Raw genomic sequence first — 24,000 nt, 5'->3', positions numbered from 1 at the left:
ACTATTCGTTTTTTTTTATAATCCACCATCTGGTCTGGCCGTTCTTAAGAAGAGAAAAAAAAACCTTGTGCGAGCAGCAGTTATTTAACCGGAAAAAGTAATAAACCTTTCCGATCCCTTTCTCTTCAACGCACCGCTGATAGGCAGACAGTTGCTTTCTCTTCAATTTTTGGCAATTTATAGTATGAAACAAAGTGTTGTTTTAATCCAGTTTCCTTGTCTTTGCTGAATGATACTCTGTATTTTCATTCGGTTATTTAAGCTGTGTTTTAGTTTTTGGTTTTTTGCAAAAATAAAAAAGACACCCATAAAGATCGTAATCTTGTTTATAGAAGCTGACTTCATCTTCCATCTGTGTTTGGTTGATTTCTTTTTTTTTATTATTTTGGTCCCGGTAGGATATGGGTTAGTATTTGATGTTATTGACAAGCTTCTCTACAACCGTTCGGGGAGGATGTTGTGTGTTTGGATGAAACGAAAGTCCAAATCAGCTCGGTCAACAGTGGCTCGAGCGCGCAGAAAGCTGGTTTTCCCCTAATAATCAAATATAAAAAAACGGAAGAAAGAAAAAAACAAGAAACGAACAAAACAGAGAAAAGCAACACAAAATGGAAAAGTAAACTGGCTAACAAAACAGACAATATGATCTGTGTGCATGTCCAGAAATAAATAAAAAAAAACCCCGTCGCATGCATTAGTGTTTATCAAACCGATCGGGACGCTTCAGCTGGCTTTGGCACTTTATTGATCTGGCTCGATCTTCGCTCGTCACCATATTAGATGTTCGGCAGGGGTTTTAGCGACAGATCGGCACTTGCAAAGCATCCCCGTGAGGTTACTGCGGGAAGGTGACAAAGTTTGGGAACGTCAGCGCCCGACGGAAGCAACCAGATAACTGCCGGCCAGGGTAGATGGGGGGGGGGGGGGGGGGGGGGGGGGTGAGACACCGTGTACGAAAAAGGAACGATTTTTACGACAAAATTTACATTCGAAGCCGGTCGCCACGAGGAAAGGTGCACACGAGTGACCGAAATGCAAAATGCCTCCAGCGTCCAGATCTTCTTCGCAATCAGTCCCCCGGTGGTGGGGCGATATCCGCGGACAACCTATGCGTGCTTGTCACCAAAACGGTATGGGTGTGCTAGTGAGTGCGTTCCGTTGTGATAGCAGCATGCGTTTCCTCCCACCCCATTTCCTGGTCTCTTTCACCCCAGCAGTACCCCTGACCAAGAACTGAACCGGGTGGAAAACTGGTCTTGGGCGATTCGATCGAATGATTCTCCCCCGAAAAAAAAAACCTACAAGGCCCTGCGCGAGTGCGCTACCGCGACAGTGAACCACGGTGCGGAGGAAGGAGACATCGGCTGGAAGTAAAGGCGGGCGGGGAGGTCAGTGGTCTGTCGTGTGCGTGAAAATGTGGGGACAGTTCCGATTGGCAATATATATATAAAGCACGGCGTTACCGGGATGGACGATATCATTTGCTCAGCTAAAGCTCACGAAGTACCGTGTTTCTTCTCGTGTTCATTTGTGTACGTGCGGTGCTAAAAGTACAATATTCAAGATGAAAGCTATGGTGTGTGCTCTTGCCCTGGCCGCCGTCCTGGCCGTTGCCAACTGTGCCCCGTACCAAAGTGAGTGTTCGTTTTGCTTAGTTTCAGGATGTATCTCCATCCCGCAAGTGACATTCTCGTGCTACGATCGTGCACCGTGAATCTAATCCCTTCCCTATTTCCACAGTTGCGTACCTGATCCCGGTCGATGCCCCGGTTGCCCGTGTTGCCCGTGCCGCACAGTTCAGCGGCAGTGCAGCTAATGCCGGCGCACAGTCGTTCAGCTCCGGTGGTTTCCCCGGCTTCGGAGGATTCTCTGGCTCGGCCGCTAATGCCGCCTCGAACTCGTTCTCGTCCGGCGGTGGATTCCCCGGCCATGGTGGATTCTCGGGCTCTGCTGCCTCTGCCGGTGCTCAGTCCTTCTCGGGCGGTGCTGGCGGATTCCCCGGATTCGGTGGATTCAGTGGCTCGGCTGCCAATGCCGGTGCCCAGTCGTTCAGCGGTTAAGCGGCCGTAGATCGCTACCAACGATCAGCTTCCTTGCTACGGGAACCTCGAGCAGGAACGCTACAGCAAACGCTTGGCGCGACAACATCCGCACCATACTACGCCGAACAGGAAAAGAACTAAGACACGCACACACAGTATAAAATACACTTATGTTACTCTACTGACGGCCAGGATTACGTTCTAGAAATCGGTAGTCTGTACAATTTACACACGCAAACACAAGATGCACAAAATTTATAAAAAAAAAATACGAAAGCACACACGTGAATCAACGAAATTACATTGACACACATGACAATTGCGGCCGTCGTTACATGATCGCGGAAGCACACACAAAAAAAGCAACAGAAACATCGTACGAACGACGGACAGCAGCTGAACAGTGTGAAAACAGGAATAAAAAGCATACTCAAGGTGGTCGATTGTGATACGTTTGGATAAATTATAATCTTTTTGTTTTGTATAACAAACAAGTGTTTTTATTTGCTTATTGTGATGTTACATTGAGGAAGACAATCGGCTGTAAATATGTCACCGGATGAGGCGTAAATTACTAACGTTGTCTGCACGGTCCAGGTAGAGGCCGAATGCGAATGAAAGAAATCGAGCCAAAAACAAACAAAAAATACCTCAACACGATTGTTAACAAACGGATAAAACATTAGGTTCGTCGCTTCTTTTAAGCATCGTTTAAGTCTTTTGATTGTTTGTCATCTGTTGATATGTTCTTCGCTTTTAGAATGCATTTATTGCGCAGGCTGTTTTGCATTCGCCAATAATCTAGATTTTACGGGTTTTTTTTTATCTTTTTTTCATAACTAAACGTTTTTGTCCAGGTCGCTGAACGACCGTGTATACCGTGTGTTTGGCAACAATTCGGACAAGAATCCGTTTCGGTTATCGATCTTTTTACTGCTTTGCATTAATGATAAACTTATTAATTCAGAACCAGCCAATTCCGGCGAAGGAAAATTGCTAATTTATGACAGAAATAAAAATCTGTTGAAATTTTCAAAATCCCACCATCAAAAACGTTTTCCGCTCATACTCAGCTCAACGTTTTACGTTTTTTTTTATTTCAGGTAGGACGGCCGGGAATGTTTTAAGGTTTGTCATAGTTCAAATCTATTTTAAACCTTTTCTTTCTATCGGCAAAACGTTTTTAAAACCTGGTCTCTTAAAACCAGTTTTAAAGTGTAGAATTTTCCAGCGTGCGAAAAGAACTCTACTCTTTTCTATTGCTTAATATCTACCTTTGTCGGATGTCAATGCTGATGAGTTGATAATGATGTAGTGCGCAATTAAGTCGCTTGCGTATGGACAGACACTAAAGAAGACAAGATACCGTCACATAAAATGAAGCTCTGCAATTAAATTTATATAAAGTATAAAAAAGCTAACTTTTAACTTTAACTCAACATATTTGCTCCTCAAATGTTTAGTAGGGTGTGCATCACATTTGTAAAGAATTTAAAAAGTGTTCCTTAATTATCAAAATTTTCCATTTCGTAGAGTTTGGTTACCAACTCTTGGCCGAAATAGCAGTATGGTTAACAAAAAATATAAACAGAAAATAAAAATTATACCAATTATTATGAAATCTTCATTGCCGATACTATCAGATCGTTTGTGCTTAAACGAGTACGGTTACAACTCTTTTTAAACTGCAAAAACGTCTTAAGTAGACATTCATTTCACGAAAAAAGTAACTATCCAACTGTGCAATATTGGTAAAGAAAAGTGTTGTTGATCTTAAGAACCAAAGTCCTCATGGTCTTATTGTTGGTAGAGAAAAGATTACTGCATCTTAAGACACAAAGCTTTCAATTGGCTTTGAAGTATCATTTGAACTTAATAGATATTTTAGTGTTTGTGATTTTTATTCAAGGTATATTGCAAAAGTTTTAACGATGTGGGAAATATTAAAATCTGTTTAACTCTATAAAAAGTTATAACAAAATCAAATTGTATTGATAGAGCAGCAATAAAACTGTTGTAAAATATATCCAAGTTGTTTTTTTTAGCATAGGAAAGAATTCTTCTCAAGCTTAATCTCTCACAAGATCATCTTCTGCAATAACCATTTCTACGGGATTTCGAATGGCAGCGTTTACATACTTTGCTTCTTCGGTTTTTGCTGATGTAAATTTTCTTATTTTATCACAGCACGATTTCGGACGGAAGTGAACCTTTTAGTTGTTTCAAAGGCCCAAATGAGACAGCTGTATTCTTTCATACTGTTTCAAAGTTCTTAAATTTCAAACCTGTTTTGGTCCGCTGATCTATGTGAAAAGCTACCAATTACCGAATTAGCCTGTAACTTCTAAGCTTCGCATAAGTTTGACCGGTTTAATTGGATGGGTTTTCCTACAGAACATCACACAGGACCCCAAAGCACATCACAGGGATGTTTAGATTATTTGATCAAAAACCAGCAACTTGGACGGTTGTTGCATCGTAGAGATCACACCGTGCAGCTTTTTACTGTAGAAACAGGGCGCTAATACAGATTGTACTAACATTAAAATGAGTGAAACGGAACTTGAAGAAAAACAGGACGAATCGGAATCTGATGAAACGTTGCAATATTTGAGGTATGTTGAGCATCGTGAAATGTGGAAGTGGCTTAAAAATTTTAATAATTATTTGTAACGTTTTATCTGTCATGGTAGTGAAATTTTGCGCAGTATAACTGGAATGTTTGAAAACGTCCCTTGCACGAAATGGACATTCTTGACCATCCTAGTGACAGGTTTAATGGGCGCTGGTGTTATTTTAGCTCTCCAATATATGAAGATGCAGAAATCGGGTTACCATTAAACTGCAAACACAAAACAGGGATAAGCTTCATGTTAAACTATGTATCTGTAGACATATTAAGAAACAGAGAAGAAAATAAACAAACTGTGAATGCGTTTTAAAAACAATTGGTGAAATAACTGATAACCCTTTGAACTACATATCCGTACATCATTTCTACAGTACCGAACGAACTAGAGATGTGCAAAGTGAGTAAGAGTGAGATAGTGAGTTGAATCGTTGTATTGAACGAGTTTCGCCCACTCACCACGAGGAGTTTTAGTGACTCTTTTTTCAATTACTCACTCATGAGTGTAAGCATGTAGCCGTGGTGAGTCGAGTTGCAAAAAGGGTAAATACGTGAGTTGAAACGAAAATGAGTTGAAACAAAAATGAGTTGAAACAAAAATGAGTTGAAACAAAAATGAGTTGAATCGAAACGTTTGAAACACATGAGTTGAAACGGAATACATGTGTACAATACCCAAACTTATAAATTGATGTATATTAATGCGAATTGATTGAAATAAATTTCTTTTGACTTAAATAATGCTTTAAATTAAAAAAAGAATAAAAAATTATAAAAAAATTAAAAAAAACTAAAAACTTGAAAATTTCCTAAGGCTATAGCCTTAGCTTTTTTTGGGGAAATTTAGCAAAATTTTAAAAATTGATTTATTTTGATGGAAATTGATTGAAATAAGTTTCTTTTCACTCAAATAATGATTTAAATAAACAAAAGAATAAAAAATCATAAAAAAAATCTAAAATTTTGAAAATTTCCTTAGGCTATTATAGCCTTAGCTTTTTTTGAATAATTTAGCAAAATTTAATAAATTGATTTATTGATTTAATGCGAGTTGGTTGAAATACGATTCTGTTCACTCAAATAATGCTTTAAATAAAAAAAAAAAAAAAATAAAAAAAAATTCTTAAAACTTGAAAATTTCCTAAGGCTCTATAGCCTTACCTTTTTTTTGCGTAATTTTGAACAAATTTTTAAATTGATTTATTTTAATGCCAATTGGCTGAAATAAGTTTTTTTTCACTCAAATAATGCTTTAAATAAAAAAAAGAATAAAAATAATAAAAAAATTAAAAAAATCTATAAATTTGAAAATCTCCTAAGGTCCTAACCCTGCTAGTCCTCCTAAGCCTTATAAATGACTTATATGTTTATGCGGGGTTTTTTGTGACTCCGAAATGAGTCGTTAAACGAGCTGACTCCTAATAACGACTCATTCACTCTGAGTTGACTCACTAAAAAGAGTTGTTATTCTCATCTCTGCAACGAACATATGTTGAGGAAAAATGTGTCTTCCAGCAAATATTCCCCGGAATCGGATTGCTTTTAATTAACCTTGAACATAGAAGACAGAAAACACAACAGTGCTTTTAATAAAAAAAAAAATTATAATCATTTTCGATACACGGAGATATAGTAAGAAGCAATATATTTATATCGTCTATTCGCTATCCACTCTTCGCAGTATAGCTGAACGATCGCATCGGTTTTTTTTGCGATCGCAGAAAACGCATACAGAGTTGTAAAATAAAATAATTTTATGACCGAGTTCTTGTTTTTATAGTTATGCTTTTTTTATTGATGCTGACGATTGTTTGATACACGAGAGTTCGCTCTAGGTGCTCTATAGTGATATTAATAAAAATCCATAAATAACATAATATTAAAGTGGTAAAATAACTATTACAGGAATCACAAGAATACTTTGGAGAACAAATAATACAAATCAACCCCGAAATGGCATAAAGCGTACTCACTGCTTATCGGCCATAAAGCATGAAAATGTCATTACTACAATTTATAAGGTCCACACGAAAGAAGACATTGAAATGGAGAACAACAAAATCAAGTCCCATTTCATTCCACTCTTTTCATCTCTTACGTAACGGAGAAAATATTATTAAATCCTCTTACCATACATGTCAGTTCGAAAAACCGGAACAATCGCTTGCCGTTGTTCGGGCAAATACTTCATGCTCGCTTTCAAAAAACACTGACACTGATCTCAACCCATAAAAAAAAAGAACGTTTCCAAGTGATCAAATTCTCTTTTACCGTCGGTCCCTGTCTGGCTGCCCTGTCGGCACAATTTGGTAACATCAATCATATATAAAAAAGTGCTGAATTGTAGCGTAACAGTGCTTGCCGATCGTGCTCTACACCAAGCCCGGGTCAGAGTTCCTTCCCGGGCGATATAGTCCGTGCTGCGAAGCCATTCTCGGTGTTGGTTACCAGCACCGCTAGGTCTAAACCTTCTGGCTGTCCTGCCACCCTTAACGATCAACACTTACTGCCTTCCTTAACCGACGCTACAAGAACGATCGCTGATGATCGTAATTCGATGGGCTGATGGGCGACTGACAGAATGGTTTAAAAACTGGATTTTCTGGCGTCTCAAGACCGATGCATACGGCAGGAGAGGCCTGAAAGTGTTGAAGCTTACAGCGGGCGAACGTATAAGCGGGGTCCACTCTTGCAAGGGCCAATGCTTTACGCGGCTGAATTAGCTGCTGACTCACACTCGCACACCTCTCGTCAGCCGTCCTTCAAACCCACAATCCGCACAAATGATATCGAACGGCAACAAATAAACTTGATGTTCTGGACCTACACACGCACCATGTCTTCCTCCTCCCCTCCCATTGATGACCCACCCCTCCCTCTCCCCACCACCCAAAAACCTCTATCTCCTTCGATCCATTCCCTGTCCGAATTGCTCCAGAGATTTCCACCTCTGTCAGTGATCTTCGTTTTGTTGGTTGCCATTGTTAGCACCCTAGGACAGGTACTTTTAAGGGGTTCGGTGTCGTTTGAGCACGGTCCCATATAAATACTGCTAGGATGCGCCCATTCGAGCATCATTGCGCAATCGCAAGCCAAACCGTATCGACGTAGTTTTGTGTTCGTTTTGTAAGGCAGCAACGCAGCAGTTGTACGTTTAGTGGAAGAATGAAGTCGTTTGTGGTGTTTGCCGCGGCCATTTTGGCCACCGTTTCCGCTGCCCCGTACCAGTGTAAGTTTCGTGCATGTTTTTTTTTATGCCACACTGCACCGAACCGTGCGGGTATCTGACCGTATCTGTCCTTCGTTACAGTGATCCTGCTGGATGAGGCAGATCTTCCGGTTGCCCCAATCCGTGTGGTACGCAATGCTCCCGGCGATATTAGCGGCAGTGCGGCCAATGCCGGTGCGCAGTCATTTAACCAGGGAGGTTTCGGTGGATTCCCCGGACACGGCGGTGGTTTCGGAGGACTGTCCGGTTCGGCTGCTAATGCTGGTGCCCAGTCGTTCACGCAGGGCGGTGGTGGCGGACATGGAGGATTCCCCGGATTTGGTGGACTGTCCGGGTCGGCGGCCAACGCCGGTAGCCAGTCGTTCACGCAAGGCGGCGGCGGTCATGGTGGATTCGGAGGTCTGTCCGGATCGGCCGCTAATGCTGGTACTCAATCCTTCACCCAGGGTGGTGGCCACGGAGGTGGTTTCGGTGGATCGGCTGCCAATGCCGGTGCTCAGTCCTTCTCTCAGGGAGGCGGCGGTGGACACGGTGGATTCCCGGGCTTCGGTTTCTCCGGATCCGCTGCTAATGCTGCTTCGCAATCCTTCACCCAGGGAGGTGGCCATGGAGGGTTCGGCGGTGGTCTCGCTGGTTCGGCTGCCAACGCTGGTGCTCAATCGGTCGTTGCCCACTAAACCGATCCTTACTTATGCTGAACAAGTTAATGTTTAGTAAATTCAACACAACAACAAGCAGTACAAAAGAGCGAGTAGAGAGGCACAGCACAAAGCAAGTAATGTAATGTCCGTAACATCATTCACCGACACACTCCTAAGACACTTGATGGAGTCTTTTTTTTGTGATATTGAGTAGCTTCATCAACCCAAAATCATCGTTAAGAATGAGCAAAAACATGCAATCTATTTCCTCAAATAAAGCGATTAAAAAAAGGAAACAAATGTTTTACTAAATTGAAGATTGAACAGTGGACTAGAATGGTTGTCCAACACCGGGACCGCTAATCTATATGCCACCTACAATGACCGAAAACCGTGACCGTGAGGTGTCCTTTCGGTTTAATGATGGTGGAAGCATTTGACCCGTTTCGACTAGATTTCGTGTGTTTTCTGTTTGCACAAAATATTGGCTTTCATCAGGTTGTGCCGTTATCAGCTGTTTAACCCACTAACTGCTTTGAAACAGCTGAGTTCCAGTTCCGAAAAAACAAACACAGCTGATAGCAAAATTTGATGTTGCTGGAAATAGGCAGTTCTTGCTAACGTTATAAAAGTTGCTATTGCTAGTAGTTTGAAATGATTGCATAATTGCGCAATACTTACATATAAAATATAATGAAAGGTTTTATCGGGATATTTAAAAATGGAAGTACAGTTTTCGGGAAGGATCTCTTGGGAATTAGATTCAACTTTCCGATGATCACTCAGTAGAAGATCGCCAGACAAAACTTTACAAGTTGAAAAACATAATTGTAAACTTTTCTATTTGTATCCCATTGGCCTTGCACTATATAATTCCCCATTCCTTCCGACCTGCTCCAGGAAGATCCCGCGACTTGAGGGAAAAACCTTGCATGTTTCCCTGTTTGTGCAATGAACATGTTTTGAGTTTGGCGCTCAATGGTACATCCCGTACGTTGCTGTTTTATTACTGATAGCGATTACGCACTTCACGACCAACGGCTTCACAGAAGAATACATGGAATAGCTGGTAGTCCCGCTCTCAGAGGTTCGGTATAAAATCGAAACGTGCCTTCGCTGCCATTATCAGTACAATTGCAGAGCTCGCTTTAGTAACGATTCGCAGTACGTTTTCAAAACCATTTCCAATATGAAATTCTTCTCGTGTCTTTTGGCCGTTGCTGCCCTGGTGGTGATGGTGAGCGGTGCACCCGTCCAGGGTAAGTTTGGACTATTCTCAAATAAATGTAACTTGATTAACTTAAAGCAAACTCCATTATCCAGAAGGTGCAGCGCGAATCGTGCGAAACGTAGGAGGATTCGGAGGTTCGGGATCGGCAGCTACTGCTGGTGCCCAGTCCTTCAACCAGGGCTTCAACCATGGTCACGGCTTCCCGGGACATGGTGGATTCGGTGGATTTTCGGGATCGTCTGCATCGGCCGGTAGCCAGTCGTTCACGCAAGGCGGCGGCGGTCATGGTGGATTCGGAGGTCTGTCCGGATCGGGTGCTAGTGCTGGTAGTCAATCCTTCACCCAGGGTGGTGGCCACGGAGGTGGTTTCGGTGGATCGGCTGCCAATGCCGGTGCTCAGTCCTTCTCTCAGGGAGGCGGCGGTGGACACGGTGGATTCCCAGGATTCGGTGGTGGCAGCGGATCTGCCGCCGGTGCTGGTTCTCAATCGTTCGGCGGATAAGCTCGACCCACGCGAATTGCTACGATCTTCGTTGGCTTAGTATTACCCCGCATTCGTAGCTCGTGTGCTTACACGCACACACTAAATCGTGCAATTTATTAACGCTTTTAACTGTGGACATCTTGCTCAGGAATTTTACGTCTAAAACCAAATCCGTCTTCGTTGCTTTCTTGTATGGAGTTTAAAATAAATATACAACTAAGAACACCAATTTTGCGCTTGTCTACATAATTATGGGGTTTGTCTTGAAGCTTTACGTTATTGCATTGAGATTGGAAATATTGTTGTAAATAATGAACAATAATCAGTCGAAGTGCATTATAGCCTCTACTTCATGAACAATTATATGAAGGTTTAAAGTTTTTTTAAATGATGAAGTCATTACGATTTTATGTAATCTCCTTCGGCATATTATATGCTACAATTGGAAACGTTTCCCTTCCAACACACACACACACTAAAGGTAATCAACGTGTCATTAAATTTCAATAAAGGGTCGCACTACGGCCCCAAGTCTTCTTCAAAAATAGGTCATGATCTACGCAAGTGATGCAATCCAGCAAATTTTTCACCGTAAAACCGTTTCTTTTGTGTTAATATATGGGCGTACGAAGGTCAAATGATGAATCTTCAATTAGTTTGCTTAACATAAAGCGTTGCTACAACATAAAACGATCGAATATGTTGAGCTGCCGAAATAACCTGATTGCGAAACATTTAATCTATTCAGGATGCCGCACAAACACACATATGAATGGTAAAAAAAATCGCAAATTAAACCTGATCTGTAGCAACTATTTTATGCTACAGAGCATATTGTACGCAGCGAGCATAAGTTGCGTACAATGTTCTACGCTACTTTGTACGCGATGTTCGTTTCCTCATCGATGAGTAAATTTACCGCGCTGCTTGTTAATTTGTTAGGTTGAGCAGTTTGTTAATGCACTACAATCGAAGCATTTTTATGTAAAATAATATGTTTTCAATGTTGTTGATAAAATTGCTTGTTTTCACTCCATAGTACGTTAATTTAAATATTAGCCCCTTGATGAGCTGCTATGTGAGGTGACCGTGCGGCTTGACCACAGTGCCGCATCCGATTACAAACAATACGCAGAAAAGGATAACAACACACATTCTACGCTAAACACAATACTTTACGCACCAATTTTTCATAAATAGTTAGTTAAGAAGTTGGTGAAATGTATTACTACTTCCTAGAAACTATTACAAATAACCAAAGATTACCAAAAACGGACAAATAGGGAAAAAAACAAAAGAAACAAGAACGGTGCAACCCAAAAAAACACAGCTGCACCGTAACATAACAAGATTATGCCGTACTCGGTAACATTTCTGCGTTCCGGAAATAAACTTACCCGTCCACCAACGCCAACATCTGTCGTCACCACGTTCCCGGCACGAGCAAGAGGGCTGGAATAAAACGATCCTCACTGAAATAGAGCGCACATAAGCAAACGGCTGCGTAAACGATCGTGTTGATGCAGTATTCTTCGCTGCTGGTACTGGCACACTCGTTCCATTACCACGCCAACTGTGATCGTGAGCGGTTCACGCGGTAACTGCGTATCCAGTGTCGACCGGGGGTGTATCTAGCACATATGTGTTTTATCCATCATCAACTGTTGGTGCGCATCGGCAGTGTTGAGTGAAACGAGTGAAATTTTCTTCATACATACAACCTGGAAGCTGCTCTAGAGTTCTGGAAGGTTTAAACGGATAAGAATATCCGTGGGTGTGCTACAGGATGATGGCACATTCTTTCGCCATCTATTGGTGGGCAGCTTTAGTAATCCTTTCACTAGGCTGGTTATCTGCGGCGGCCGATGATGGTAAGTCGTTTTGCTTCGTTTGGTGCTTTAGTACATAAAGGGAAAGAGAAATTGTCCGCATCGGGTCAACTGATAAGCGGGCAACAAAGTTGAAAAGGTTGCCTGTACAATCGCTAGCAAAGAAGCGCGTGGACGCAATCGTACACTTCCGGACGCGGCAACCGGCTGCTGTCGGATGATGCAAGATAATTTATTAAAGAAACGACACGACTACAAACTTTACGGCAAATTACACATCGCCCCCCGAAACGCATTCCATCTCCGTGTGTAAGATTTTCCTCTCCTTTGGCCTACAAACCGCTACGATGTAAATGCACCTGCAGTCACGTAGCCTTTGCACGGTTCACATTTTGACCCCTCGTTCGGGTGAGATCATTTTCACAGCAACCGCCTACTAGCACCACCGCATCATATTTGTGCTAAACAAAGCAGACGATCGTCCACATTTTCATTTGCCGCCGCATGGTGTTGTCCCGCATGAGTTTGGGGGGGTGTAAGCATGCCGTCGTTTCCCCCTTCGCAGCTCAACTGCTTCTCGGCTAAATAAACGAAATTACAGATGTGCGGCACCAGGATAGGGATGCAATACAATGTTTATGCTATAATGTAAAAACCGGCACATGAAGCGCGCGTTGTTGCTTTGCGCATTATTTTCATTAGCCGTGTCTGGTGTATGAATTGAGGAATATGAATCGTGTGCTGGTTTGTGTAAGAACACCAATCTGCTATTTTGTCTTACAGCGATGATGTCGTGGCAATGTTCGGTTTGATATTTCAAACGCATTCGTAAGCAAATTTATTTTTTGCATAATCTATCGGACATTTACGCGCACGAAAGGTTTGTGTAGAAAAGGAAAGAAAAAACGCTTGATAATAACGGTTACAATAATATAATAATGATAATTTAATTTAAATTGCTTCATTCCATTTTTTGTAATTCCAGAAACTTCGAAAGATCCCATCATTTTCACCGTGGCCAGCAATGCAACCGAGGGCTACACGCGCTATCTGCGATCAGCAAAACATTATGGCCTCACAGTGACGACACTCGGTATGGGTAAACCGTGGCTTGGAGGAAACATGAAATCGGTTGGTGGTGGATACAAGATTAATCTACTGCGCGAAGCTCTCAAGCCGTATCGAGCGGAGAAAGATCGGCTCGTGCTGTTCACCGACAGCTACGATGTGCTGTTCTTAGCCCCGTGGACAAAGATCCTGGAAAAGTTTGCTTCCTTCGAAGCATCCATAGTGTTCGGTGCGGAGGGATTCTGCTGGCCGGATGAATCGCTTAAAAGTGCCTATCCTCCGCTCGAGGGCCGCGGTATGCGTTTCCTGAACTCTGGGTTGTTTATGGGATATGCCGACAAGCTGTACAAGCTACTGAAAACTCCGTCGAAGGATACGGAAGATGATCAACTGTACTACACGAAAGCCTACTTGGACGAAGATCTACGACAAGAGCTTAACATTAAGCTCGATCATATGGCCACACTGTTCCAGAACTTGAATGGTGTGGAAGAGCAGGTTGTACTGTCGTTGGAACCGGCCGAAAAGGAAGCTACGCTGACAAACTCCGAATACAACACGAAACCTGCCATCGTGCACGGCAACGGTCCCAGCAAGTTGACGTTAAATAGTTACGCCAACTATCTCGCCGGAGCATTTGTTGATGGTGAGTGCAAAACGGTACAGGAGGATCGATTGACCCTCGACAACGATGCACCACTACCACTCGTCACGATGGCTCTGTACGTCGAAAAGCCAACACCATTCCTGGAGGAATGGTTCGAAACGATTGCAAAGCTTAACTATCCTGCCGATCGGTTGGATGTGCTGATACACTCAAACGTGGCGTATCATGCGGCGACAGTAAAATCTTTCCTCGATCGCCAAGACGGGCGCTATCGTTCGCTCAAGGTAATAGACCACGATGCGGACTTTACCGAAATGGCAGCCCGTAACTTTGCCACGAAGCATTGTGCGCTGCGCAGTTGCGAATATCTATTCGTCGTTGATTCGGAAGGACATTTAGACGATGTGAACGTGCTACGATCGCTTATCGAAGCGAACCGGAATGTGATCGCACCGGTACTGACACGTCCGGAGAAAGTTTGGAGCAACTTTTGGGGCGCTCTCAGTGGTCAAGGTTTCTATGCACGGTCGAACGACTATATGGACATCGTGGGCCGCAAACTGCTCGGCCTGTGGAATGTTCCCTTTATCTCGATCGTGTACCTGGTGAAGCGTGCCGTGCTTCCTGACGTCAGCTATGAACTGCAGGAAACGGATCCCGATATGGCCATGTGCTGGCATTTCCGTTCCAAGGGCATCTTTATGCATGTGATCAATGTTGAGCAGTACGGGCATCTGATCGATACCGAGTACTTCGATATGACGCGCACCCATCCGGACTTTTACCAGTTGTTTAATAACAGACATGACTGGGAACAGCGCTACCTGGCGCCGGAATATAAGCAACAGCTCGAAGAAAGCTTTGTACCAAAGCAACCCTGCCCGGATGTGTATTGGTTCGCGCTCGGGTCCGATCGCTTTTGTGATGATTTACGAGAAATCGTAGAAGCGTTCGGTGAATGGTCAGATGGGTCACATTCGGACAAACGTTTGCAGGGTGGATATGAGGCTGTCCCGACGCGAGACATTCACATGAACCAGGTGGGACTGGAGCAGCTGTGGTTAAAGCTGCTGCAGCTGTATGTCCGTCCACTGCAGGAGAAAATGTTCATCGGTTATTTCCACGATGTAAGTGCTGCATGCTGAAAGCGAACGATCAGACATGCTTATTTTAATATCTTCTTTTCCCCCTGATCGCTATAGCCACCACGATCGCTGATGAACTTTGTCGTGCGTTATCGTCCGGACGAGCAACCATCACTGCGACCCCATCACGATTCGTCAACGTACACGATTAACGTCGCGCTCAACTCGGTCGGCGTTGATTACGAGGGCGGCGGTTGCCGATTCCTGCGCTACAACTGCTCCGTTACCGACACGCGCAAGGGCTGGATGCTGATGCATCCGGGGCGCTTGACGCACTTCCACGAGGGTCTGGTAACGACCAAGGGAACACGCTACATTATGATTTCTTTCGTCGATCCGTAAAAGGGTTGCGCGCACGACTGCCTTCCTACAACTCAACCAGCGCAAGAAACCATGCAAGCCATCATACCCCTTTTCCAATTATAATCTCCTATTTTGCCATGCGGAAGAGAAGCATCGCAGCGTTTGTATTGCACATAGCGTATAAGATTGTGTTCATTCTAGTTTCTTTGTGGGAAGGGAATCAGCTGTGCCATTAGAGTTAATATGTGACGGTATGCTTATTTGGGTCGCATACTTGTAGGTTTTAATAATAAAAAATCGAACGAATCAAACTAACAAACAACCTTACACGTTTGCAGTTTCGCTTTTATGTCTGTGGTTTGATGTGCTTACCGAAAACGAAAATCAATCTTCAATATTGATTCCGCACTGAGCATTGCTTGCACCGGAGCCGAGCCCCAACTGGCGAAAGAGATTCCGCAATGCTCCCTCGGGAACCACGCAACCACGAGTGGCCCAACCCCAAAAACGTGTCCCACTGTAGTGAGCTTGCTCAATTTAGAATCCACCCACTCGTTGGACAAAGAAAATAAGCAATAGAAATGATTTTCAAAAGTCGCCAGCCATCACGGCCAGAAGCGGAATGTTAAAAGCCCACGTTTCTATCGGGGGAAATGTGCCAAACATGTGGCCAAAAAGCGTACCTTGTTCGATCACCATCAGTTGTGTCTGTGTCTGTGTTATGGCCCTGCGAAGGAAGCCCAATAACTGCACGTTCTACACTTATTTGCTCACCAAACGAAGGATGAGCTTTCCAGATACTACTGGAGAAAAGGGAACGAACACCGACTGCGGGACACCGTAGAGCAACGCAAAAATAATCCTCCCCAGCACACGGACACATGCACAAGGTCGTATCGGTTTGGGTTGATGCCGTGTACGAGAATGGACGAGAATCGTGACATGATATTGGCTGGACGCAGAGGAAATTTAATTAGTGTATAGTCGCTGAGATATACACCGTGCCAGGGGACGGTTCGCGACCGTTCATTGGAAGTCTACACTGACCGGGGCAGTTAGTTCTTATCGGTACAGCACTGCAAGTAGCAGGAACTCTCGCGAACGCACGGTGTCACTCTGCATGCCTTGGTTGGAGACCAGAACCATCCCTACATTGCTAATTGCAGCTGCATTCTATTGCTATTGATCAGTGTTAATTGGTGTCGTGCTAGCAGGTGTTTGTATTGATTGGTTCTCAATTCTGTGCAATTTAGTGCCGAGTCTTCCAACATGCCGCCAAAAGACGATCCCGAGGTAGCGGCCTTGAAGAAGGAGATCAATGATATGATTGCCAAATTTCAGGTAGGCAGAGGTGCATTATTTAAAAAAACCCCACACGATGTACGAAATTACGAGATCATCAATGTCGCGAAAGTCGCAATGGAAAAGATACTTACGCTGCGATCGATTGATGCGTGTGAGATTATTCAATTAGCTCGACGAGAGTTCCGCCAACTCACCAAAATGCTGAAAAGTGTTTGAATAACGCCTGCGAAACATTACCTCAGTCAATCCAATTATGCGGTGGCATGAGCTTGAACGTTTACTCTTCTGATTTCACAGGAGGAACAGAAAAAGGTGGCAGACTGCACACTGTTTGAGAAGTGTGGCGATCTTGGCGACGTTCCGAAGGTGCGCATCTCGACGAAAAAGTTCCTCAAGGGTCACATCAATAAGGTAAACTCGGTACATTTTGCCGGCGATTCGCGGCACTGCGTTACCGGTTCGCTGGACGGTAAGCTGATCATCTGGGACACCTGGACGGGCAATAAGGTGCAGGTTATTCCGTTACGTTCGGCATGGGTCATGAGCGTGGCGTACGCCGATTCGGGTAACTTCGTTGCCTGTGGAGGCATGGACAACATGTGCACCGTGTACGATCTTAACAATCGCGATGCGCAGGGCAATGCGAAGATCGTGCGCGAACTGATGGGTTACGAAGGTTTCCTGAGCTCGTGCCGTTTTCTGGACGATACACACATTCTGACCGGATCGGGCGATATGAAAATGTAAGTGAGCAAGGGAAACGATCACATGAGGAGATCTTCAATGCGCGATCTGATTGTTTTCTTCCTTGTGAGATGTGTAGCTGCATCTGGGATCTGCAGGCGGGTAAGAAGACGTCCGAGTTTGATGCGCATGCCGGCGATGTTGTCTCCATCTCGATGAGCCCGGACAAGAATACGTACGTCACCGGTTCGGTCGATCGTACGTGCAAGCTGTGGGACGTAAGGGAAAACACACCGAAGCAGACATTCTTCGGGCACGATGCGGATGTGAACAGCGTATGCGTAAGTGTTTCAGACGTAATTGTTTTGCTGCGGACATTGCTCACTATCGACTGATCTCTTGGATTCAGTATCATCCGAGTGGATTTGGGTTTGCTACCGGGTCGGAGGATAAGACGGCACGTTTGTTTGATTTCCGCTCCGATCAGCAGATTGGCCACTACGAACCACCGAACAAGAACAGTGGATTCACATCCTGTGGTAAGCGATTTAATTGGCCCATGACTTACTCGAGGGGAGCGATGCATTAAAACCGGAATCCCTCTTTTCAGCTTTGTCTCTGAGTGGCCGTTACATTCTGTGCGGATCGGACGATAACAATATTCACATTTGGGACAGCATGAAGGGACAACACAACGGTAAGATGCATATGAGATTGACGCTATGGGAAAATTATTTACTGATACTCTATTCTACCGATGGCTAGGTACACTGAGTGGACACGAAAATCGTATCACATCGATCAGTATGGCGCCGAACGGTATGGCGTTGGCATCGTGCAGCTGGGATCAGCATGTTCGTATCTGGGTTTAAATGCGTTTAGCGTTTTACTCCAACAGCCTTCGAATGGCAAAGCAACATTTTGTTATCCGCAGAAACTGCGGAAGCGTGAAAGAAACATTTACCGACTAATGTTACGTTTCCCCGTTCACCAAAAGCCTAGTAAAACCCGGACGAGTTCCAGGCGACCGCAATATACGCAATATACAACGCAAACGTTCGAACTTGGGCAAAGAGTTCCTTTACAACTATTCAAAACGTTTCTGTAAGAAGCAAACAAATACATAGCTTGCTCCACATTATAAATATGTATATACGAATATCTCATTTTATTTACGCTACATGCTGTTGGAATGGTTTAAACTATCTGTGCTCACGTGTTTGCTAATGCGGCTATCTTACTGGACATGTCCAGCAGCAATGTACGAAGGGGCTAATCAAATGCGATCGAGAAATCGGTCTTAAAACTTCTTCGATCGATCGAGTACATATTGTCGGCGGTACACTCGTATACACCGGCATCCATCTGCGTGGCCGGATCGATCTCAATCTTCGACTTTACCTTATCCTTGCCGATGTACCATTCGTGTACCTAAAACAATGATCATGGTTAGTAAGCGTGACGAACACAGCCAGGTGTCTACTAACATGAAGATACAGATGGCTGAAGATCTCGACACCGTCCTTAAACCAGGTGATGGTCGGTCGAGGTGTTCCACGTGCTACACACAGAAAAGCGATCTTGTGTCCCAATACGTATTCATAATCAAAATGTGATGCAAGTGTTATTTTCGCTCCCTGTAAGAAAACATAAAGAACAAAGTTTATTAACCCGCCTATGTCCCTCAAAATCCCTGCGCTCCCTCCGGTCTCTTCGCTCACGTTATTATTGTTGTAATACTGGTCCGATTCTGGATCACGATATTTTCCCGTTATTGGAAGACCAATTTGCATCTGTAAAAATAAAGAAATGATTGCATTGCATTGTGGTTGTGCCCTTGAAAGGGAATTTATTTTCGCTTACCCTAGATTTCGTGCGACCCCTAGCGCGTCCACGTCTAGCCTCCGTGTCGTCGATTGCAATCGAGATTAAAATGAGGATCACGATGCAGACGTAAACGGACATGTTCGTCGACAATCGATAGCGATGCATTGTTGTAGCCGTTGGCGGTCCTAACGGGTGCTAAAATAAGCATTAGCGAAATGGTTGAATCCTTCGTTTCTTATGCGCCATGCATAGTACAAAATGAAACAATTTCTTTCGCAATAAGAAAACAAGCTTCCTATTAAAATGTCCCGTTTTTTTTATTTCGATAATAAATGACAAATGAAGGAAACGATCTCACTCATGGACCCCTTGCGCGGGACCCGTACCCACACCATCTATGGCACTTTGTTGGTATCGATGACTTATTTCTGTGTAATTTTAAGCGATCGCTATCCTATCAAGTTCATGCTGTCCGATTGTCCGATACACCCAACCTTCCATACGCGGCGTTCCATAATGACGAGATGAAGCTTTGGTTTGTTGGCAAAACTGGCGCTGTGCGTTGTTGTGATTCGAGTTAAATAATATTTCTTGGCAAGAGGCTCGTTATAGCTTGGTGAGCAGCTTGTAAGCACGCGATTCCACGTCAAATAATGATTTCACCATGAAGACCTGCAGTGTGCCGACTGCTACCATCACCAAAATCTGGAAGAACGACCACACGTTCACCTTAAAGTAGTTTTCCTCGGCCACGTTACGGTCACGAGCTTCGTGCGATCGTAGCATATCTTGCAGCTGTCGCGCTTTGGTCAAGTTGTTCCGCACACGCTTGATCGCGTCCTCCATGTCCTGTACCTTCATCTCGTAAAACTCTTCCGGCGTCAGGCCTTCGAGCAGATCGATGTCCGACCAGCTGGCATCGTCCTGGTCGCCTTCCCGCTCGATGATGAGCTCGAAAAAGACCGTCTTACTGTTCGCCCGGCTAAAACCATTATCAAAGCAAAACTTGTACTCGCCATCGTACGGCACCGGAAACCGGTGTATGTTGTCCGACTTTTTGTAATCGGCAAATATGGTGCGTCCCGTCACTTCGGCCAGCTCGAAACTGATGTCCAAATCACCGTGCCCACCGTCTATCACCTGGTACTCGATGTCGATCGTCTGGCCGGCTTTTGCGGTTTCGAAGAAACAATCCACCTTCCCAGGTGCGATGCTGACAGTCATTTCTTTCTGTATCGCCGACACGTTCCAAGGGCACTGTAGCAAGAGCAGTGATACGAGCGGAAACCACCATGCTGCCACCCTCTTGAGCGTAGCGCCGCAACTCCAAAGTTGTGCCTAAAAATGTACGCAAACAAATGTACGAACAGAAGCAACAACAGCAACCACAAAATACAACACTCACCATAGAATTTGCGCAACCGTATCCACTTCGAACGCGTGTGTAAACAGTTGGATGCTGTTAGCAGGCCCACGCGGTAACTGCTGTAAAAATATTTGCTCCTTTTCGGTAGGGTTTTTGTTCTTACGTTTCTAAAATGCACGCACTATTTACTCTATTTTGCGGCGGAAGATGCAATTCGCAGCTGTCAAAACGTTAGAACCTACTGCGAGCGCACGCACACCATCACACACCTTTATGCGTATTCATTCTTTGCGTTCGGTGGCGCATAACCGTTTTACGCGATTGCGATGGCAGAGCCGACGCGCACATGGGCAACCAAAATTGTTCAAATTCAACGATATTAAATGATAGGATGTGATTACGATGAAGGACACACTTGCAATTGAGCAGTACAAAATAATTTCGTTACACTTTTGGCCAGATAAGCGTGTTTGGGGTGGTGGCGGTTAATTTGTTCGTAAACACTGTAATTCTTTCAGTTCCGATTTGTAGCTTTAGAAAACCGATTTGTGAACAGATTATATTATGCGTTTCTCTTTTTTTTTATTTTTAAATGCACTAAGTTAACAAAACACCAACACCGCTGCTGGGATATTAGACTAGGATATTGAACTATGCGACATTAAACTGGCTTTACCTTTGTACCGTGAAACTGGCCCGTATCCTTTAACGAAAGACAAAAGGGTGTTTGATTGAATCCGTTCGAACGAATGTAACTCCAACGCTCCGTGAAGAAAACAGGTATTGCCAACGCGAACAACGTACGTCTCCAAACTGCTCTCCATGCGCCATGCGACAGAAAAGTTACGGCTTGAGATCAGGCTCAAACTTTCCACTCCACTTGACCACTATGGTCGATAGCAAATTGAATCAGTGTGAGATTATTCTCATTCCATTATCCAATTGACGGTAATCGAATGCGCCATACGACACCACGACAGGGACGACTGACGGCGTCAACCTCAAAACGGTGTGCTGCTGCTGCTGGTCAAGCGTTTCAGTACGTTGGGACGGTGGTATTGCAAGGATAGAGGATCACCATCAGCCAGAGTGGGTGATGCTAAACGATTGCGTTTCACTTAAAAATAGCCGGAATTCGACACCGTTCGCTATTCAAATGCATGCTTCATTAATAACAGGCAAGCCACGGCAAACGAACGCACACCGTATCCGTTGCGGCAGGTAATGAAACATCCTGCAATCACCCATCAGCCTTAGCAAATTGGAATGTTTGCCAACGAACGGTTTCGTACTGGAGGATGATTTTTTGAATACTACAATTTAAAACAAAAAATCATTCATTTTACTGCATAGCTTAAAATTGAAAAAGTTTGTAGTGCGTTACTTACGCCACTTGCCCGCTTTGAATGCCGCCGTATCGAGAAAAGAGATGTTGTGCTTGGCATAGACCGAATTCGTCGTCGGTATCCAGTTTCCGACGAGTAACATCGAATAGAGATCGGTAAACAGATCGGTCAATACCCACAGCGCCCCAATGACGGTGGGACAATGGGCTGCATTGTAGTACATGTGCGTGCCGGTCATTTCCGTAAACAGACCGTTCGAGTGTAACCGGACGGAATCGCAACCGAAGAGAAACGTCACACAATTAATATCGCGCTGCAGTAGCGTTTCACCGTTCATAAACTGCATTCCGCTTCCGTGGCCGTTATAGCTATCGATGAGATCGATGGGATTGAATTATATTTGAAGGATCACTTAAAAACAAAACGTAGCTGACACCACTCACATAAGTACATCCGATTTGTTCAGCACTTCGCTGAATTCATTTTCCTTTGGTGCTTGATCGATAAGCAGCTCGAATTCGGGATACCATTCCTTGTAAAACATCTGCAAACGTGCACTCATTTTGTCAAGGTTATTATCTGCAAAAGGAAAGCAAAAACCCCGGTTCCCGGTTAGGTATGTGGATGAATGTTTTTGTAGCTACTGCGCTTACCGGGATTGATGATCGTGTAGCATTCCTTTGCAGCAAGCGTAAAATAGCCGTTCTTGATCCGTGTTGCGTGCTGCCTGTACAATTCACTCAGCGTGCGGAAGTTGGCAAATCGACTAAACTCCCCGGTTGGATGTAACATTTCCCACGACAAACTATCGAGCAGCTCATCGACTACAAGAAGCACCGGGTAGCAGTTGAGTCGATCTTCCTTTTTATCCTGGAACTTTTGCCGCTTCATGTCGGACAGTAAATCGTACAGGGCTTCCGCTTTGCTATCTTCCAGATCGAGCGGCTCACTCATGCACAATTCGAATAGCTGAAAATCATCTAACAAATCTAGCCGACGTGCAACGAGTGAAACAAGTCGTTGTACGGTGCGATTGATACGGTTGTGGATACAAAACTCTTCGATTTGGTTAAAAATTTCGCTCTCTAGCTTTTGGTCGTTCGGAGAACGAAACTTCCCCACCAGAAGATTAGACCACGGTCCCAACCACTCGGCCGTTCGCTGAACTGCTGAACTTATCAACTGTTCTACGAGCTCGAGGCGGTTAGCCCGGTTGTCCGTCGATTCGTGGTTTGCGATTGCATTTCGCACCTCAGCAGGAATTGAGGAGATGTGTTCAAAGAAGTTTGGATACCTTTCGGAAGGCTTGTCGGCAGGTGGATCTAGTGGAATAAGAATTGGTTCGAATGGCGTGCCTTCACACGGATCACTGCATCGAAACACGGTTAACCACACTGCTGTCGGTTCTCGCAACAGTTCCTCGTGCGTCAGGCAGGTGGCCATTGGTGTGTAATCTTTCGCAATCTGTATCACCGTCCATTCTGCAGGTAGTTCGTCACATCGTGTGCAAAGATCGGCAAAATCTTCATGATTCGTGGATGGTGCAGACAACTGTTTGTTCGTTTCACTGTTGATCACCTTCCTAATTAAACCATCTACAAATGGGTAAAAAACGCTATGGCATAACGACTCAGGGCTTTTGGGAAAACGTCTTACCTAGATCGCACTTTTGCCGGAATGCTTGAGAATATTTATGTCGTTTCGATGCTCCGAGGGACAGGGTTTGATATAACACAGCACTGCGTTTATCACCTTCGTTTAGTGCAACGGCTGCTCGCAGCTTGTACTGCACTGAAACCGTACCGGAAATGAATGAGATATAAAAGATTATATACTATCAGCGAATGTAACGCACCATGTAACTTACAACCGATGAGACCATTATTTTCTGTCGTTGTTGTAACCAGATTGTCCATTGTATGGAAAATTTACGGTTAAATGTACTCGCTGCAAGCAAAGCTTCAAAAAGTAAACAAATTTTCAAACCTGATGCTGATTATCTGACGCTTTGCCAGGTTAGCACAAAGCGCAAATGAATGATTGCCATATTGAAAGTCATGCTGACAGTACAGGATGAATTGAAAGTGTGCTTCAATTTTTCTTACTTTACACGAATTTCACTCAGAAACTATTTTGTAGCAAATATAAAATGAACGCATGAAGAATTCTCTGATCAATTTTTATTCAGTGAAAAAGCTTAAAATCAATAAAATTGAAAATGTCAAATAATAAATCAGTCAAATGTCACAATGTTCTAGATGGTC

At 44.0% G+C, this 24,000-nt stretch overlaps 7 protein-coding genes across 10 annotated transcripts; 4 read left to right on the top strand and 3 right to left on the bottom strand.

Moving 5' to 3' along the window:
- Positions 1-1,456: 1,456 nt before the first annotated feature.
- Positions 1,457-2,379, top strand: LOC125766671 (pupal cuticle protein 36-like). Its single transcript, XM_049432900.1, has 2 exons — positions 1,457-1,634; positions 1,741-2,379. Exons 1-2 carry the CDS (start codon positions 1,565-1,567, stop codon positions 2,058-2,060), a joined length of 390 nt encoding a protein of 129 aa, XP_049288857.1. The 5' UTR covers positions 1,457-1,564; the 3' UTR covers positions 2,061-2,379.
- Positions 2,380-7,736: 5,357 nt separating this feature from the next.
- LOC125766670 (uncharacterized) lies at positions 7,737-10,485 on the top strand. 2 transcript variants are annotated; one of them, XM_049432898.1, is made up of 3 exons: positions 7,737-7,900; positions 7,982-8,188; positions 10,045-10,485. In XM_049432898.1, exons 1-3 carry the CDS (start codon positions 7,837-7,839, stop codon positions 10,272-10,274), a joined length of 501 nt encoding a protein of 166 aa, XP_049288855.1. In that variant the 5' UTR covers positions 7,737-7,836; the 3' UTR covers positions 10,275-10,485. The 2 variants fall into 2 exon arrangements, with proteins under 2 accessions (XP_049288855.1, XP_049288856.1); XM_049432899.1 differs by lacking the exons at positions 7,737-7,900; positions 7,982-8,188 and adding an exon at positions 9,649-9,800 and having other exon boundaries at positions 9,865-10,485.
- Positions 10,486-11,342: 857 nt separating this feature from the next.
- LOC125764597 (procollagen-lysine,2-oxoglutarate 5-dioxygenase) lies at positions 11,343-15,530 on the top strand. Its single transcript, XM_049428976.1, has 3 exons — positions 11,343-12,127; positions 13,071-14,887; positions 14,963-15,530. Exons 1-3 carry the CDS (start codon positions 12,043-12,045, stop codon positions 15,245-15,247), a joined length of 2,187 nt encoding a protein of 728 aa, XP_049284933.1. The 5' UTR covers positions 11,343-12,042; the 3' UTR covers positions 15,248-15,530.
- A 713-nt stretch (positions 15,531-16,243) lies between these two features.
- Positions 16,244-18,348, top strand: LOC125764601 (guanine nucleotide-binding protein subunit beta-2). Its single transcript, XM_049428984.1, has 6 exons — positions 16,244-16,549; positions 16,811-17,256; positions 17,337-17,538; positions 17,607-17,736; positions 17,808-17,894; positions 17,963-18,348. The coding sequence occupies exons 1-6, from the start codon at positions 16,478-16,480 to the stop codon at positions 18,067-18,069; spliced, it is 1,044 nt and encodes a 347-aa protein (XP_049284941.1). The 5' UTR covers positions 16,244-16,477; the 3' UTR covers positions 18,070-18,348.
- LOC125764603 (immunoglobulin domain-containing protein oig-4-like) lies at positions 18,343-21,329 on the bottom strand. Of its 2 annotated transcripts, none has more exons than XM_049428986.1 (5): positions 21,067-21,329; positions 19,061-19,209; positions 18,919-18,990; positions 18,685-18,834; positions 18,343-18,628 (listed from the first exon to the last, which is right to left on the bottom strand). In XM_049428986.1, the coding sequence occupies exons 1-5, from the start codon at positions 21,212-21,214 to the stop codon at positions 18,470-18,472; spliced, it is 678 nt and encodes a 225-aa protein (XP_049284943.1). In that variant the 5' UTR covers positions 21,215-21,329; the 3' UTR covers positions 18,343-18,469. The 2 variants fall into 2 exon arrangements, with proteins under 2 accessions (XP_049284943.1, XP_049284944.1); XM_049428987.1 differs by having other exon boundaries at positions 19,061-19,219; positions 21,067-21,172.
- On the bottom strand, positions 19,315-20,625 carry LOC125764602 (transmembrane emp24 domain-containing protein 5-like). Its single transcript, XM_049428985.1, has 2 exons — positions 20,430-20,625; positions 19,315-20,362 (listed from the first exon to the last, which is right to left on the bottom strand). Exons 1-2 carry the CDS (start codon positions 20,430-20,432, stop codon positions 19,631-19,633), a joined length of 735 nt encoding a protein of 244 aa, XP_049284942.1. The 5' UTR covers positions 20,433-20,625; the 3' UTR covers positions 19,315-19,630.
- A 170-nt stretch (positions 21,330-21,499) lies between the features above and the next one.
- On the bottom strand, positions 21,500-23,990 carry LOC125764598 (separin). 2 transcript variants are annotated; one of them, XM_049428977.1, is made up of 6 exons: positions 23,592-23,990; positions 23,393-23,527; positions 22,390-23,331; positions 22,180-22,315; positions 21,779-22,104; positions 21,500-21,703 (listed from the first exon to the last, which is right to left on the bottom strand). In XM_049428977.1, the coding sequence occupies exons 1-6, from the start codon at positions 23,650-23,652 to the stop codon at positions 21,543-21,545; spliced, it is 1,761 nt and encodes a 586-aa protein (XP_049284934.1). In that variant the 5' UTR covers positions 23,653-23,990; the 3' UTR covers positions 21,500-21,542. The 2 variants fall into 2 exon arrangements, with proteins under 2 accessions (XP_049284934.1, XP_049284936.1); XM_049428979.1 differs by having other exon boundaries at positions 23,604-23,990.
- Positions 23,991-24,000: the final 10 nt, after the last annotated feature.

The sequence above is a fragment of the Anopheles funestus genome, chromosome 2RL, assembly GCF_943734845.2.
Source record: "Anopheles funestus chromosome 2RL, idAnoFuneDA-416_04, whole genome shotgun sequence".
Taxonomy (NCBI): Eukaryota; Metazoa; Arthropoda; class Insecta; order Diptera; family Culicidae; genus Anopheles; species Anopheles funestus.
This window is presented reverse-complemented; position numbering and strand designations above follow the sequence as displayed.

Bases quoted from the DNA above. Each gene is read 5' to 3' on its own strand.
- LOC125764601 (XM_049428984.1), top strand. From the start codon at position 16,478: ATGCCGCCAAAAGACGATCCCGAGGTAGCGGCCTTGAAGAAGGAGATC. The intron at 17,257-17,336 runs GTAAGTGAGCAA...TGAGATGTGTAG, and splicing joins GGATCGGGCGATATGAAAAT to CTGCATCTGGGATCTGCAGG. The intron at 17,895-17,962 runs GTAAGATGCATA...ACCGATGGCTAG, and splicing joins CATGAAGGGACAACACAACG to GTACACTGAGTGGACACGAA.
- LOC125764603 (XM_049428986.1), bottom strand. From the start codon at position 21,214: ATGGAGAGCAGTTTGGAGACGTACGTTGTTCGCGTTGGCAATACCTGT. The intron at 18,991-19,060 runs GTAAGCGAAAAT...TTATTTTTACAG, and splicing joins GGGGTCGCACGAAATCTAGG to ATGCAAATTGGTCTTCCAAT. The intron at 18,629-18,684 runs GTTAGTAGACAC...TCATTGTTTTAG, and splicing joins TCAGCCATCTGTATCTTCAT to GTACACGAATGGTACATCGG.
- LOC125764597 (XM_049428976.1), top strand. From the start codon at position 12,043: ATGATGGCACATTCTTTCGCCATCTATTGGTGGGCAGCTTTAGTAATC. The intron at 12,128-13,070 runs GTAAGTCGTTTT...TTGTAATTCCAG, and splicing joins ATCTGCGGCGGCCGATGATG to AAACTTCGAAAGATCCCATC. The intron at 14,888-14,962 runs GTAAGTGCTGCA...TGATCGCTATAG, and splicing joins TCATCGGTTATTTCCACGAT to CCACCACGATCGCTGATGAA.
- LOC125764598 (XM_049428977.1), bottom strand. From the start codon at position 23,652: ATGGACAATCTGGTTACAACAACGACAGAAAATAATGGTCTCATCGGT. The intron at 23,528-23,591 runs GTGCGTTACATT...GTACGGTTTCAG, and splicing joins CATCGGTTGTAAGTTACATG to TGCAGTACAAGCTGCGAGCA. The intron at 22,316-22,389 runs GTAAGCGCAGTA...TTCCTTTTGCAG, and splicing joins CTACACGATCATCAATCCCG to ATAATAACCTTGACAAAATG.
- LOC125766671 (XM_049432900.1), top strand. From the start codon at position 1,565: ATGAAAGCTATGGTGTGTGCTCTTGCCCTGGCCGCCGTCCTGGCCGTT. The intron at 1,635-1,740 runs GTGAGTGTTCGT...CTATTTCCACAG, and splicing joins CAACTGTGCCCCGTACCAAA to TTGCGTACCTGATCCCGGTC.
- LOC125766670 (XM_049432898.1), top strand. From the start codon at position 7,837: ATGAAGTCGTTTGTGGTGTTTGCCGCGGCCATTTTGGCCACCGTTTCC. The intron at 7,901-7,981 runs GTAAGTTTCGTG...CCTTCGTTACAG, and splicing joins TTCCGCTGCCCCGTACCAGT to TGATCCTGCTGGATGAGGCA. The intron at 8,189-10,044 runs GTGGTGGCGGAC...CGTTCACGCAAG, and splicing joins CCAGTCGTTCACGCAGGGCG to GCGGCGGCGGTCATGGTGGA.